The 17,692-nt window shown below is 43.2% G+C and overlaps 2 protein-coding genes across 16 annotated transcripts in view; both read right to left on the minus strand.

The window, feature by feature from the left end:
- LOC135487533 (intersectin-1-like) overlaps positions 1-17,692 on the minus strand; it is a 148,243-nt gene that overhangs the window by 48,954 nt on the left and 81,597 nt on the right. The gene's annotated exons all lie outside the window — the stretch shown is intronic.
- LOC135488680 (uncharacterized) overlaps positions 1-17,692 on the minus strand; it is a 29,138-nt gene that overhangs the window by 8,014 nt on the left and 3,432 nt on the right. The window contains exons 4-5 of one of the 15 annotated variants that reach the window (XM_064773346.1): positions 3,774-4,105; positions 2,843-2,930 (exon numbers count right to left, since the gene is read on the minus strand). The exons of 1 other annotated variant lie outside the window; for it this stretch is intronic. In XM_064773346.1, coding sequence (XP_064629416.1) covers positions 3,806-4,105 — 300 coding nt within the window. In that variant the 3' untranslated portion in view covers positions 2,843-2,930; positions 3,774-3,805. 13 more of the 15 variants (XM_064773355.1, XM_064773354.1, XM_064773343.1 and 10 more) reach the window with 13 other exon arrangements.

Genomic DNA, 17,692 nt, shown 5'->3' on the forward strand with positions numbered 1-17,692 from the left:
TCCCGTGAAACAGAAAAATCGATCCTCTCAAAAAACCTTGAAGAAAGAAAAAGAAGACATTTTGACAGCTCCGCTAGATGAGCTATGCATCTGGAGTCCCTGGGCCTAAGCACTCAGTATGAACACTCATGACAGAAACACCCAATAATAATTCAATGCACTAGCCAACTGATCAAAGACCTCGTTATATCATGATATGTCCTTTACAGTCAAAAATACATTTGGCACTTTCAACTTTGATTCGGACTGCCTACGTGACCTCCCTGGGCCACACCATCATGACCAACGTCACCTCCTGGGCCTATGTATTCAGCAAATCCATGCCGCGCAGACCTAATGATATTATGTTTACAAGCCAAGTGGTTGGTCACATGATGTTTCTCACGGAAGTCTTTCCCACACTGCGGACAGGCGAAAGGTCTCTCCCCCGAGTGAACTCGCATATGACGTGCTAAATTAAGACGCTGCGAGAAGCGCTTATTGCACAAATTGCAAGGGTATTTTCGAAATTCAATGTCGTAATTTCTTTGCCCAGGATTCGAATACTGTGAATAGATGTCTCTCGAGTCGTTCATTAGGCCTGAAGAGTGATGAACGTCCGAATTTTGTTCGTTTCTGTCCAGGTCTGTTTGGGTTAAACCGTGTTGGGCTGACCGAGATTCCCACTGTAAAACAAAGATGAACAACCATAAGATTCAATCAAATATACTGATATCAGGCACTTTAAAAGTGGGGAACTGACAACATAATAGGACAGGAAGACCAGGGTTTTGGTTTTGGACAGCCATAGCTGAAATCTGCAGTTGCAAACGGACATGACAATTGACATACCGTATGATAATGAAGCTCAGTCCAGGGGCAGAGCGGTACTGGAACCATGACAACTGAATTGTTTTAAAATGAAATGCAAGGTCTTATGTAGCACTTTACACTGCACAACTGAACTATCTCAAAGTGCTTTACATTCAGTCTCGAGCCGGATCCAAAAATCTTTCTGTAGAAACCATGGAGATCACATACTTTGTCTCACTTGACCCTTGAGGCTAGTTGAAAGCACAGAGCTTCAAACCTGGAAGTTGGACAATGTTACACCAATCTCCCCACTTGGGATACATCACATCATCAATTGTTATCCCCAAAACATTCTGGATGTTTTGAGACCTTGTGCCTGGTCACATGGTGTTTCATACGGAAACACCGACCACAGATATCGCAAGAGTACGGCCGAATGTTGGTGTGAATGCGCCGATGTCGAGAAAGGTCTCCAGGGTTCAATGTAAAATCCTTTCCACAGACTTCACAAATATGAGCCTTCGTTTGTTTCCAAGTTCGAGGAACATTAGTAGCAGCTCGGAATATTTTGACGGGGCAAGCATCAGACGTCTCGGAGATCAGCATCAGATCGGCAGCACCAGGATTGGAGTGTCGGATTTGATTTTCAATTTGGTTGGTAGTTCGGGACTCTTGCAACATCTGCCAGAATAATAAAATAAAGTGTCAGAAATGTTGGCAAAATCCTTGTTCTCAAATGATTGTGCTTGTCCATAAGGAAAAATAGTACAGGACAAACAGTTTCTCAGTCACCTATTCACCAACTTACCGGCCATCTGCATTGCTTAACTTTAGTGATGGGTCCAAAGCAAGTCAACTACAAGACTAATATAGGAAATTTCTCCATTGGTAAGTTAGACATCTCCAATATGGGGAGTATGATATTGTTCTCCTATTTTGATCAGGCAGTGACAATATACTGCCAAGACAGGGATAAGAACCAGTTCCGAGGACACTTGATGGGAAAAAAGCAACAAAAAAATTCTCAAGTACACGATTTTTATTATCAAAACGTCTGACTTTGATATCTGGGCCGAGTTGCTCAACTGGTGTAACAGGAATGTCCGTGTTTTAAATATAACTTCTAGTAAAATGAAATTTACCGAAGGAAAAACACTGTGAGATTAGTTAACGCTGGCATTTGGCTCAAACACCAATTGAGCACCTTAGACTAGGACAACACATACAGTAAATGCTTTACAAAAGTATTATCTACGATGTCTGTTGACAGCATTCAAGATTACTTCATCACAAGCATGTAAAAATGTCCTTATTCTATATTAGTCTCAACATCTGAGTGAGGACTTCGGAATGTGATAATTTCAGATGGTCAACAGAGAACAGTGACTTGCACAGATATCATCTTCGCAATGACCATCCTCACTGACAAAGTTTGCTGTGTTGAAGAAAACATATATTTCCTGCTTCTGATAAAACAACCTCACAATTTATGATTGACCTAAAAACATCTCAGCTTGTGAACAACGCAAGGCAAAAAATGATTTGGTATGAAAAATTACGCATAAAAGAAACACATCTTCGTCCCGCACCCCAGCCTTCTGACTCTATCTGTTCCTGCAGTCTGACTTGTCTTCTATTTCTAACACACACCCACCCAATCATGCCACTCACATGAGAGAACTCACTCTAGAAACACTCCTCAGGATGAACGGACAACATATGAAAACCGAGAAGCACAGACTACCGCAATCCCTCCCAAGTAACACAGAACTCTGAATTCAACGATCACGACAAACGGGGACCACAACTGAGATGTGCCAACAGATGCAACCCCTTCCTGCTCAACCCAAGGACTTCCGTTTACTCTCCAGATACTCTTCCGGATGAACGGACACCACATGAGAAGTGAGATGGGCCGACTGACGAAACAGCTTCCCACAAAATTCACAATCATAAGGTTTCTCCCCAGTATGCGTTCGAAAATGCACCTTCCACTTAGTGCGCGTCGTAAACGTTTTTGAACATAGCGTACACTCATACACAGTGTACCCTCGCGATAGCAAAGACTTTACAACCGAGTCAGTGCTCGTGTCCCCGGGCTCAATGCGTTTCAATCCAACTTCAGGAGGACTCGACAACTGCAATTAGAGAGAGGAACAGTCTGAGTAGAAGGCTGGGGTGATTGTAATATTTTGTCAATGGCTAACACTGGATGTGGCCGACTATGAAAAGATAACTTGGTTAACATATTTTGATTAGAATCACTGGTATAACAACCGCCGTCTGGCAGCTCTGTATTTTCATTTGAGACTAAAGGAAAACTCCAACCCTGGAGTACGAGGCCATGATACACCTTCATACACTGCAAATGGGAACTAAAAGCTCGGAAAAATCCTTTCACAAAACGGACATAAAACATAAGAAAATATAATTCCGAAAAGAACTATAAACGCAACAGATAATCATGATGAGTCTTAACAGTACCATGGATTACCCTGATAATCTGTACTGGTGAACTTGATAAAAAATACAAATCTTGAAATAAAACTTTACATTTTTGATAATCATACACTGCAATTGGGAACTAAAAGCTCGGAAAAATCCTTTCACAAAACGGACATAAAACATAAGAAAATATAATTCCGAAAAGAACTATAAACGCAACAGATAATCATGATGAGTCTTAACAGTACTATGGATTACTCTGATAATCTGTACTGGTGAACTTGATAAAAAATACAAATCTTGATATAAAACTTGACATTTTTGATAATAATCGAACACAAAAATTGTTCAATAGAGAACAACAAGAGGAGTTCCCATCACCAAAGACTTGAGGCCAACAAACTTTTTCTGCATTTTACCGACCATAATCCAACCAACCTACACAAATAATGTCCGTTCACACGCTGTCAAACAATCGCTGTGCATGGACTTTTGGATCTTTCGAGTAGTTCCAAATGCACAAACAGGAAATCTACCTTTGTCATGAAAGACATCCCATTCCCACAACTCAATTCTGTACTTCAGGAAGGCAGCACAATTCTGGATGAGCAGTGACAATATGGGTACTTAGATGTGCCGATTGACGATAAGTCTTCGAACAATGGTTACATCTGAATGGGCGGGCGCCCGTATGTACTCGCCAATGGATACGATAACGCGACCGATTTGGGAAGCCCTTATGACATTCCGGACACTCATAATAGGTGGTGCCGGTGATCTGATCGAACTTGGGATTCGGAAATTCAATGTCTTCCTGTATCTCGGCACCACCAGATGTCCGTCCGACCGTTACCATGGGTCGAGGTGACTGGAAAGAGAGAGGCAAACGCTTAGCAGTCGGACAATATTTGGATAGTTATTCTCCAAATAAAGACAGAAGGTTTAATGCTTTAGGAAGTAGGACCAGTCGGTATGCCAATTATTGTCTATTAGCGGACAAGGACACAGACGAATAGAAGAATGATGAGCCATTATGCTGCACCTCTTGTAAAAGCTCAGGTGAGAAATGGTACTGAAAACTGCCAAATCTCCATGCCTCTTTTGCGATTTTCAAATTTTTATTTTTGCCGATCACAAAATTTCTCTTGGTTTGTATAGGAGACACAATGAAAAAGTCTAATAGTAACTTAAATGTGTGATTTCTCCGGTGATTTCACTACATTTAGATTGAATGGCGGTCAATTCAAGCAGTGAGAGTAGGACTACCACATCAACCTACTATCACAACCCAGAGTAGGCCCTCCAGGTTCTTAGACTGCTATTTCCTGCAGGTGTAGCATGAAATGCAATGTCATTGGGAGCCCAGATTAACCAAGACCAAAAACATCAAATTAAGTCTTTGGCAAAGAACTTTTGTGAACGAGTGCAACGTGCGTTCTAAGATGAGGCCTCTGCTTGAAACCTTTCCCACAAATGGGACAAGAATAAGGACGTTCTCCGGTGTGGACGCGAACATGGTCCACGAGCCTCCAGCGTGTCGGGAAGACTTTATGGCACATGTGGCACGAATGGAGGTTGGGGAAAGCCGTATGAACTGGGGCAGACTGCAAAGAGAGAGGAACATCAAATCAGATTATTATCTCTTTGATACAAATACGTCAAAATGAATTTTCAGATGACAGGGACTACTGCCGACAATCAAACTGTTGATCTTGGTCGTGTCCCTGGCCAAAAGATTTGGTTCTCAATTTTGTATGACTCCTCCATTTTGTGTGGGCTGAATTTGCCGTACTGAGAGGGTTTGAACTATTTACTCTCCACACCATGAACGAGACCACTATGCGTGCGAAGATGCGTCTTCTGTTTGAAGCATTTTCCACAGATGTCACAGCGGTATGGTCGTTCTCCAGTATGGACACGGACGTGATCCGATAATCGCCGTCGGGTCGGAAAGATTTTATCGCACAAATGACACAAGAAGATGGTATGGAAGTTCGAAGTGGGAATCCATGGGGTGCCTACATTAGTCTGCTGTGACAGCTGCTGAAAGATAGAGGACACGCTGTCAGTCTATAGATAGTAACACTTAATTTATGGTCTTATTTGGATGCTTATCGAAAGTTTTTTACAGCATGTTATTAATGAAATGGCCAGGGCCATTGTGCTCACCTCATGTGGAGGAAAGATGGATAAAGAGCATGGTATTGTGTCATGTAGTGTTAGGTTTGATGTAGGTCCAAGCAATTACAATTTCCCCAAAATGGCCAATTTACAGTACATTCGACCTCTGTGACCTTGAAAAGTAGGTCAAATCAAAGAAGACCCGGGTGACACATTGAATGGTTGTTAGAATTAGATGTACCTATGATATAAAATTGGTGCCAATCGGGCAAGTCATTACTAGGAATAATGGCATTTTGATGAATTTAGGATTTGGCCCCCTCCCTGGAGGCCAAACGGCAAATCAGATCGCACCAAACTTCGGTACCTGAGATCACCTGACCAAGGGGTACATGTGTACTTAATTTGTGATCAATAGTCATTGCAGTTAAGAAACGTGCCATAGTTACGGCCTGACGGCGAATTTACGTCATTTGACCTCTGTGACCTTGACAAGAAGGTCAAATTGAAAACCTGTGTGACATATACTGTATGGTGGTTAGATGTACCCATGATATCAAATTGGTGGCAATCGGGCAAGAAGTTAAGGAATAATCACATTTTTAAGGTTTTTGGATTTTGCCCCCTGGTGGTCAAGTGGTGAATCATATTGGACCAAACTTTGGTCCCTAAGATCACCTGACTAAGGGGTAAATGTGTACCAAATTTGGTATCAATAGTCATTGCAGTTTAGAAATGTGCCATCGTTACATCCTAACGGCCAATTTACACCATTTGACCTCTGTGACCTTGAAAAGGAGGTCAAATCAAAAACCCGGAGGATATATGATGCACCTTTGCTAGAAGTACCTACCATATTTTTTTCAAAATTTCCCGACTACTATTAAGGGAGATATTGCACATTTTCACTTTTAACGTTTGGCCCCCTGGTGGCCAAACCATGTAACAAATCGGACCGAAACTTAGTCTCCAAGGTGTCATTACATAAGGGTACATGTGTACCAAGTTTCAACTCAATAGCTCTAACAGTTACGAAACGTGCCCTGCTAACGGACGACGGACGACGACGACGACGACGACGACGACGACGACGGACGACGGACGACGGACGCCACGGTATGGGATAAGCTCACCTCTGCTAAGAGGTGAGCTAAAAACGTTTATCAATGTGTAATTTTTAACAGCAGCACTGAGTAGCTGCCAAGCGCTAGCACGCAATGAAATATAGCCGCACTTGAGAAACAATAACGACATGTTTTGTAGACGTTCCAGTATCCTGTTCGTAAGAAGACTCCTCCACTTCATGCAACATTTGCATATATTCTGCATCCTTGTGAATAGCCAAGACAAACTCAGACGCATTCATTTCAGAAAATAGGTTATTCTAATCGTCCAACTCCTAAATGCAGCACAATTGATGTTAAATCTTAAAATTATGTTTTTGCAAATTTTCTGGTAGACAAGAGCACCCTCGCCAAAGACCAAACTTAAGAAACTGTTCAAACTTATCAAATTGTTTGTTGGTGTACTAACATCATGTGTGTTTTTAGATGAGGCTTCTGCCTGAAAGCCTTGTCACATATTTGACAAATGAACGGCTTTTCGCCTGTATGGATACGAAGGTGAACGGATAGTCTCCAGCGCGTTGGGAAAGCCTTGCTACATATTGGGCATGAGTGGGCGGACAGGCCTGGCATACCAGTCTCTCTCAGGGACTGCAAAGAGAGAGTGACAAGGATTTAGGAAAAGGGCAGAAATGCGGCTCGGTGCTGCAAGAGAACGCATTGGAAAATCCAGTGGATCCTGCTGCTTCCGCAAGAATACCTAAATCTGCCAGGCCTGCCATTCACAACGACCACTGCAAATATTGCCCATGAATAATCAAGTGTGCAAGTCGCAGATTCGTGGTGTTTCCACTTCAGCAATAGGCAAGTCACTGTACATTTGTAAGTTTCTGCTTTGGTGACTTCTAGAGATAGCCAAGTCATTATACACAACAATACAAGTGCACTAAGTCACTGATTTGTGACAATAGTAACAATAGGCAAGCCACTATACATGCAGGTCACTGATTTGGAGGGTTTCTATGGATGTCACTGTGCACGACCATATGACCCTGCAGGTGACCTTTCTGTCTAAACGCCTTGTCACAGATGTGACATCTATATGGCTTTTCTCCTGTATGGACACGAAGATGAACGGAGAGATGCCAGCGCGCTGGGAAAATCTTGTGACATATTGGGCATGAATGAATGGTCAGGCCTGCTATACCAGTCTCTCTTGGGGGCTGCAAAGAGAGAGGTACAAGTATTTAGGCAAGGGAAGGCGAGAATGACTTTCAGAGTCAAGTGGGGCCGGTTGCTAAGCATGTCCCCTCAAGATCCTTCGTACATGAAATGGGACGATCTCATCAGCCAGGTCTGACATGCACCAAGACCACTGCAAAAATTACAGCCACTGCCATAACATGATTTCGTACAACCAGTTGATAGAAATTACAATTCCATTGCATACAAATTACAAGTGGTCTGTAGGTATAATATTTTACTGGGCTCAACATGTTCTTATAAGTCACTGATTCAGCAACGAAGGCATGTCACTGTGCACAACCATATGAGTGCGCAGGTGACCTTTCTGTCTGAACGCCTTTTCACAGATGGAACAAACGAAGGGTTTCTCTCCAGTATGGACGCGGAGATGCGCAGAAAGTTTCCAGCGTGTCGGAAACACCTTGGGACAGAGGGAACATGAATGTATCATGCCTTGGCCGGGACTCGAGGCTTCTAGCAGTGACTGCAAAGAGAGAGAGAAACCTCGGTCAGAACTCGCACTAGGGTTTTGTGTGGGGCAGGTTGAATACTGGGTACACTGCCCCGGCTATTGGTAATTTTTGAGGTTGCTTCTCACTGATCTGGCTGGTTATCCGTGGGTAGTAAAGGTATCTCACTATGCACTGTAAATATATGAGTGCGCAGGTGGCCCTTCTGTCTGAAAGCCTTCCCACAGATAGAACAAAACAAATGGTTTCTCTCCTGTGTGGACACGGAGATGCGCAGAAAGTTTCCAGCGTGTCGGAAACACCTTGGGACAGAGAGAACATGAATGTATCATGCCTTGGCCGGGACTCGAGGCTTCTAGCAGTGACTGCAAAGAGAGAGAGAAACCTCGGTCAGAACTCGCACTAGGGTTTTGTGTGGGGCAAGTTGAATACTGGGTACACTGCCCCGGCTATTGGTTATTTTTGAGGTTGCCTCTCACTGATCTGGCTGGTTATCCGTGGGTAGTAAAGGTATCTCACTATGCACTGTAAATATATGAGTGCGCATGTGGCCCTTCTGTCTGAAAGCCTTCCCACAGATAGAACAAACAAATGGTTTCTCTCCTGTGTGGACACGGAGATGAGCGGAAAGTTTCCCACGATTCGGAAACACCTTGGGACAAAAGGTACAGGAGTGTACGACCATGCCTCCAACAGGACTTGAGGTTTCCAGCAAGGACTGCAAAGAGAGAGAGAAACCTCAGTCAGTACTTAACTTGGTAATCCAGTTTTTGCTTGGGGTGAATTAGATACTAGGGAGGTTAAGGTCGAGCATTCTGAATACTGGACCGCATGAGTTACATGTCACTAGTTTGGCAGGTTCCAAGAGGATAAAGAAGACAGGTCACTATGCACGACCATATGAGTCCCTAGGTGACCTTTCTGTCTGAAAGCCTTCCCACAGATAGAACAAACAAATGGTTTCTCTCCTGTGTGGACACGGAGATGAGCGGAAAGTTTCCCACGATTTGGAAACACCTTGGGACAAAAGGTACAGGAGTGTACAACCATGCCTTGGAGAGGACTTGAGGCTTCCAGCAAAGACTGCAAAGAGAGAGAGAAACCTCAGTCAGAACTTGGTATCCAGTTTTTGCTTGGGGTGAATTGGATACAAGGGAGGTTAAGGCAAAGAGCATTTTGAACACAGGACTGGATGAGTTGCATGTCACTAGTTTGGCAGGTTCCCAGAGGGTAGAGAAGATAGGTCACTATGCACTGTAACTATATGAGAGCGCAGGTGGCCTTTCTGTCTGAAGGCCTTCCCACAAGTAGAACACACAAAGGGTTTTTCTCCAGTGTGGACACGTATATGTGCAGAGAGTAAGCCCCGATTCGGAAACACCTTGGGGCAGAAGGAACAGGAGTGTATGACCATGCCTCGGAGAGGACTTGAGGTTTCCAGCAAGGACTGCAAAGAGAGAGAAAAACCTCAATCAGTACTTGGCACTTAGGGTTTGCTTGGGGCGAGTTGAATACTGGGTACTGCTTTAATTTGCTGTCAGTACTTCTTAAGTAGCATGTCACTGATCTGGCTGGTTTCTGGAGGGTAGTGAAGACAAGTCACAATGCACTGTAATTATATGAGTGCGCAGGTGGCCTTTCTGTCTGAAGGCCTTCCCACAAATTGAACACACGAAAGGTTTTTCTCCAGTGTGGACGCGGATATGAGTTGAGAGTAAACTCCGCTTGGGAAACACCTTGGGGCAGAAGGAACAGGAGTGGATGACCTTGCCTCGAACAGGACTAGAGGTTTCCGGTAAAGACTGCAAAGAGAGAGAGAAATCTCAATCAGTACTCGGCACTCAGGTTTAGCTTGGGGCGAGTTGAATACTGACCGAGATAGGGTACAGAGCATTCCCAATACAGAACCTTTTTAGTCATATAATTATTATTGATAAGGCAGGTTCCCAGAGGGTGGTAAGGACAGGTCACTATGCACTGTAATTATATGAGTGCGCAGGTGGCCTTTCTGTCTGAAGGCCTTCCCACAAGTAGAACACACAAATGGTTTCTCGCCAGTGTGGACACGAATATGTGCACTGAGTAAGCTCCGATTTTGAAACACCTTGGGGCAGAAGGAACAGGAGTGTATGACCTTGCCTCGAACAGGGTTTTGGGTTTCCAGCAGAGGCTGCAAAGATAGAAAGAAACCAAAATCAGTACTCGGCGCTCAGGGTTTGCTTGGGGAGAGTTGAATACTAAATAATGATCTTGCAAGGGACAAGTTGAATACCAAGTATACAGCTGTTGGTACCTTTGGTCGAAGATCACTGATTTGGCAGGTTTCCGGAGGGTAGTGAAGACAGGTCACTATGCACTGTAAACATATGAGAGCGCAGGTGGCCCTTCTGTCTGAAAGCCTTCCCACAGATAGAACACACAAATGGTTTCTCTCCTGTGTGGACACGGAGATGTGCAGAAAGTGTCCCACGACTTGGAAACACCTTGGGACAGTGGGAACATGAATGTATGACCATGCCCCGCACAGGACTTGAGGCTTCTTGCAGTGACTGCAAAGAGAGAGAGAGAGACCTCTGTCAGTAGTACTAAGGGCAACACAGATCTAGGAATGTCAAGGGAATAGAGGTAGTCAGTACCAGTTATAGCTGAATCCGGTTTCAGAAAGTTGTTGATCCTCGGGTGTGGCTGCTGTATTATTATCAATCTTATGCATTATTAATACTGGTCCCGATGTCCTCTTGCTTGAATTATCTGCCTCGTGAGCGAGAGGTCGCAGGTTCGAGGCTAGCAGGTAACCTCTTTCCGATGCGGCTGAATGGTTAGACACCAGCTAGTTTAATACAGTGTACAAACTACTTCTTGCCAAGTGCAGATATTGCAGTTTGGTAGTAAAGAGTTCCATTAGCCAAAGCTGTATGGCCCTTTCATTCGGTGTAACACTATAATAAACAAACTTTACTTTATATTATCAATCTGTGAAGGACAAGTGCTAGCCAGATGAAACCTTTCTGCATGACCGGATTGAAAATTTCCCAAATATTCCCAACTAAGTAGAACAGGACTCAACTGATAAGATCACTGGAGATTTATTACACATTTCTTGAAACTTACAATACCAACAATCTCAATTACACATACATTTTTATCAAACAAGACACAAAAGCATATTTGTTTGTGATTTGATCTCGAAGATGCTTGGTTAAAGTAACCGACTTTCAACAGTATTCAAGCAACACTGTATGCAATGCTTCAATCCAACAAACTGTGTGTAGCTTCAAGCTAGCTGTGGGGCACCTCAATCAGGCCTATTTTCACCTGTAACAGTTGTACGTGGTAAGACCTTAAACCGGAGCGCACAGTATTGCCATTCTTGTCTTTAGTCCGTCTGAATAATTAAGTTAGCCTGTATTTCTGAAGTGTGCACAGATACTACATGAGTATGAAGATGGGATTTCTGGCGGAAAGCTTTGTTACAGTATTTACAGACATGAGGTCGTTCTCCTGTATGTGACTGGATATGCCGCGCCAGTTTGCTCGGCGTAACGAAACGTTTATTACAAATGGGACACTGGTGACCCATCGATCGACCCGCCAGCGGCCAGTTACCAAAACCAGACGTTTGACCGAGGTTTTGGGTTCTTGGTTCACGTTGGGCTGCACGCTTCACGCCTGACACATACTGCAAGAAAGAGAACTGGTGTCAGGTTGCGCAAGGTGAAATGGAAAGTTTCTTCAGTACCCGGGTAACCACAGGCACGATCACCCCTACAGCATCAGGTTTGGCCATCTATTTAGTATCATCTAAATTTCCAAAGATATTCTAATTGGGAAAACATCAATTTTATACCGATCAACAAAATCTGAAAGAATGACAGCAAAATATCAATTTGCAGCAACAGTGGAACCACCGTTAGCAGATACCTCCCTATTAGGAACAACCTCTCTTTCAAGGACATTTGTTGTGGTCCCAAAGTGGTCGTTTCAATTTAATTTGACCTATCAGGACACCTATCATATAAGGACAGCCCTGGTCAACCCTGAGGGTGTCCTAAAATAGCTAGGTTTTACTGTACTATGAATGAAAGTTAAAACCTGTGTCAGGAAACAGTCCGGATATTGTATTGTATGTGTACTGGAATTACTCGTGGCTGACAGATGATGAATAGGAGCCTTGGATTAGAATGTCCGAAGCAACCAAGACGATGTAATAATGTCGAGAGAATCCTTTACTCTCTATCCTCTTTAACTTCAATTGTTCCACCTGCACTGCTCAGACTAACACTTCTTGTTTCAACCGACTCTCCCAAAGCTTGAACACTCGGTGGATATTCGACAGTTGACGTGGCAACATGACCAGATGGCACAATACGAGAACTAAAATCTAACAAATTTAAACCAGAACTTGGATAACCAGTGCCGATTCCATCGCCAAGTCTCCCAGAATAAATAGGCCTATCCGAACCGGATGAAACACCAGCACCAGTACACAGAGAAACACCACCGCAAAAACTGAGAGGAACACCGATTCCAGTATTCAGAGGAACACCAGTTCCTGTATTTAGAGGAACACCACTAAAACAAGATCCAGTCTTCTCATGACGATGCCTTGACGAATTAAACGGAAACTTTTTCCCACAAAATCGACAAGGGTAACGTTTTTCTCCAGTGTGAACGGTCTTGTGTTTCTGCAAATACTCAAACTTAGAGAATTTTTTCTTGCACCAAGTACACTCGAATATTTTTTCACCGTGTGCTTGTTCGGTGTGATTGCGCAAAAGGTGTATTTTTAGATCCTCGGGTGTTTCAAACGGCCGCCAACAAATAGTGCACATCCTGTCCTTGTTGCGTTCAATCATTTGTTGTTGCAACTGCAAGTAGACAAAGGACACACTTTACTGTGGACCGACGAGAACGCAAACCCGACAAGCTCCAATCCCGAATGTCTACTGTTCTATCTATCTCCTGGCTGCAAGGCCAAGGGCAAATGACAACACACAACATGTAATTGCGAATATACTATTTTATTCATCTCCAACAACCAGAACCACCTGTCGATCAACCACCATTTATCACTTCCTTGGAGATATCTTGTAGAGTTATATTATAAATCCTCCTCATTCATGTCGTGAATTCGAAATATAATTCACTAAAACTTTGCCGTTTATAGGGTGTGGACCATAGCTTTTTAGAAGAACAAATTTGGGGGAACGAGACTAGAGCTATCACAACTTGAATGTTCTCACAATATGTTCTAACAATTCTGACTGCTATCTGGTTGATATCTGAATCCACTGGACTGGGACATTGCTCGCAAACCCAACTGACAAGCCTTCATTTTCTCGTGCCGGTGGCGCGCTGAATTAAAATGGAACTTCCTGCCGCATCCAAGTCGGCACGTATAGCGCTGTTCTCCGGTATGAATACGGATATGCACGTGGAGATAATCCGGCGTGGAGAACCGCTTCTTACAGTAAACACACTCAAACTGTTTGCCAGAGTCATGAACTTGGGTATGGGAGTTTACAATATGACGTGTGAGCTCCGATGGGTCAGGGAGCATTTGTTGGCAAATGGGACAAACGTTTGCCCCGTTCTCGTTTCTGTCAGGTGCTGCCACCTGGAAGGAGAGGGAGGAGGCTGTTAGCACAGGATACTTTTTGTGAGGCAGCCAAACTAAAAGTCCATGAAACTTTGGACAGTCTCCAGATGTTACTTCAGGAAAAGAAGCGGTTTGCCTATTTGGTGGACCAGAACTTGGGCATGGGGCCACTACCCTGCCTAACAAAGATAAAATCCCACTACTGGCTGACTTCAGGTGACTTCCAAAACCAGTGAAACACCAGTTTTTATCGTATGACACCTGCATCATCTTCAATGGCAATCAATCACAGAGGACACAATGTCGAGAACAATATTGACAATTCTCATCATCGCTTCATTACTTGCCGATACTGCCAGACATTTATTGTAGAAATCAAAGAATGTCTCATTTCTACGGATCCATATCTCTCTAGTTTGAGAGCATCATTCTGGGAAGTTGACTCTGCCTTCTCGAGGTCTGAGTTTTGAAAAATGAAAGTACTGCACAAGAAATCATACTGGAACAACTTGAATCTGTTTTCCTGAGGGAAGGTCCAGTGCATGGGCTGCTCCTATAACTGCATGAAAAACTTGACCTGAAATTGTAAGGCATGCTTCCCTAACCTGAAAACAAATGGAAGGGGGACCCATTCAGGGCGAGTGTGAGTATGATCATTTACATGCGCAAACAACATGACAGAGGAACACGGATACGATTGGTGGCAACTGCCATTCCATCTTTATACTTAGAATGCTTCACAATCTACTCGGTCCTAAATGGGTCAACTGGGGGAAGAACAAGTCTGAAAATAAAGCAATATTCACAGTTTCCCCAAGTTGTGTTGGTACAACTGCTCTGAACAAGATGTATCAAGTCCTAGTTCAGGGCTTGAAAAATTTACCAGGGCCAAGATGCTCAATCGGTGTAAGCTGTAACGTCGGCAAGTGCTACCACATATGTACCACAGCTAACGACGGTGCCGGTTGAGAAGCTGGGCCCTGGGCATCAAGGAGCAATAAAAGCCTCATCTAATTACCACAACAGAACTGGAGTTCTCCTCGATGAAAGGTTGATTTTTCAAACCCTGAACTAGAGAAAGCAATTTTTACTGTGCCCATGGAACCTTGAGATTCAGTTATACATGTATCTCTCTGCCCCTCGATCATTTATTTCACTTCAGGAAGAGAGCACAGCACATTATTGCCAGTTCACAATCGACTCCTGCTTTGCAACAGACTACATTAGCTGTCAAATCCACATTCCAAAGCAGTCCAAACTGATGACTGTGGCTAGATTCACAAGCGTTTATCCATTATCTACACTAAGGAATGAAGGCAGGTCATGCCGCTTGAGTACTTGTCATGGTGGCACCTCCACATAGGCAAAGACTGCTGAGGGACCTACAACATGTATTCATTGATAGGCTAAGATGCTGCCACATCACTGCCACTGGCCATGGTTTCAATTTTCAATGTCCACAAGGACTAAATAAACTAGGAGTTGACATGGTAGACAGGACAACTTTCACAGTAATGGCACGATAACTCAACAGTAAGATGGTAACAGCCTCTGTACTAATCGGCATGGAGAGAGATCATCTAAATCTCCCTTCCTTAGAGGTTTAAACTTGTCAAAAAACAAACTAAAGAAATGATGTCTCATACATTGCATGAATGGCAAGAAAGGTTTATACACATGTACTATAGTGCATGTAGTGAGCACGTTTTCCTGTTGAATACACATGACTTTTAGGGGCTCTAGGAAAATTCGTCCCCGGAAAATTCATCCCCGGAAAACTCGTCCCCGGAAAATTCGTCCCTAGGAAAATTCGTCCCCGGAAAATTCGTCCCCGAGGAAAATTCGTCCCCGGATAATTCGTCCCCGAGGATAATTCGTCCCTGGAGAATTCGTCCCCGAGGATAATTCGTCCCTGGAAAATTCGTCCCCGAGGAAAATTTCATCCCCGGAAAATATGTCCACTAGGATAATTCATCCCTGGGAAATTCGTCATCGAAGATAATTCGTCCCCGGAAAATTAAACAAAAGTTGAAAGTTTCTGACATTAGTTTCTAGTAATAACTACTACTTACTACTTTCGACTTTTCTCATTCATTATATCTCTCTTTACTACCCTACTAGCTAGTTACCTACTCCACTCTTTTCATAGTAGGTAGAGGTAGGCAGGCGAAATAATTTTTTTTTTCGAATAAGTATTTTTACTGGTCAGAATGAAAGAAAAGCTCTAAATTCTCAATAAAATATTTCGCCTGCCTACTTCCACCTACTATAAAAATAGTGGGGTAGGTAACTGGCTAGTATGGTAGTAAAGAGGGATGTTACACTGAATGAGAAAAATCGAAAGTATTAGTTATTTTCGACAAGACTAAGAGTCCTAGAAAGTAAAGTCAGAAACTTTCAACTTTGTAAAATATTCTGGGGACGAATTATCCTCGGGGACGAACTTTCCAGGGACGAATTATCCTCGGGGACAAATTTTCCGGGGACGAATTATCCTCGGGGACGAATTATCCTCGGGGACGAATTTTCCGGGGACGAATTTGCGGGGACGAATTTTCCGGGGACGAATTATCCGGGGACGAATTTTCCTGTAACCCTTTTAGGACATTATTGGCAGACCCAAGTGGGGCCCAATTCACGATCTCATCCATGATACAGTGGAGAACCCTGTCCCATGTCAAAAGAAGCCAGCCACCCAGGGAAAATGTCCGTGATGACCAGACATGGTGGTTTGCCATGTGGCCTGAAAGTCATGTTATGTAACTTTAGAGTTTGCCATATTTGCAAAAGGATCATGGCTGATGATTTTGTGTCTTTAATTCAAAAAGGATCTGCTCTATGCACAACAATTTATGAAACATCAAGTATATGGTACAATCTAAATCAACATGCATTTTTTATGAATGAAAGACACTATGTTCTTCATTTATATCAGACTTCTCTCGTCAATACAATATTGTCCAACTTTTTTAAAGGAATCATCCCCCACCTTGTTGAAGTTTACTTCCCAATCGAGAAGACAAATGTACAGGCTATCTTATATATAGTAAACATACTGCACAAGACTATTCCATTTTTACATGTCGGTTCTGTTGTTTAGCTCATGGGTTTTGCAACCAAAGAACATTTGATACCTTGAACTCAGTTTTTGGCTCATCCCCCCCCATTGGACAAAATACCAGACTGTGGAATCACCCCGTTCTACTGTTAAATGTCCACACTTGATATCGTCAAAGTGTAGTGACATGATCTGATCTACTGAAGTGGTGCTTGCAAAGTCTATAATTGAAACAAGTAAGGAAAGGTATCTGGATGGGATGATTTTCTTCAGGAAACAACTTCCACCATCAGTGACAATCTCAGTAGGGAAAGGTAAGGAAAAGTACTTAGATTTGTCAGCAAACAACTTGACCACGACCCCACAACACATGGGTGATGCCATACATTTCACATCGCTCAACAAAACACTGACGTAAGGATAATTAAACGAACAGAAAATACAGTTCTCAGTTGCCAAGCCTGTAGTATTATTACATCGCATCATCAGATCAGGACAAAACTTTACACCCTCAGCATCTCTTTTCTTCCAGGAGAGTGCCGATCGCTCAGACGCTTGGCTGTTCAGTTGTTCTGAAATGACTATTCCATCACCTGTAAGCCAGTCCGGATTCAAGGACAGCAAGACATCAGCAGTCACATCGTTAGGAGCTTTTTGTACTACACCCAAATACCTATTCTTTACAAACTTCACTCCCAGAAGATGCAAGCACCTTTATCCTATTAAAATTAGGCAGAAGATCTTTTTTTGGTTTGTGTGTCTTTCATTCATAGAGAAAAGTTGTCCAAGGAATGAATGTCATGGCCGATACAAGTTTATCAAATCCTTACAAGTTAGATCACCAACACTGAACTGAAAGTCGGGCATTGCTTACGACGACCAACCACATCTCAATTCA

The sequence above is a fragment of the Lineus longissimus genome, chromosome 5 (assembly GCF_910592395.1).
Source record: "Lineus longissimus chromosome 5, tnLinLong1.2, whole genome shotgun sequence".
NCBI lineage: Eukaryota > Metazoa > Nemertea > Pilidiophora > Heteronemertea > Lineidae > Lineus > Lineus longissimus.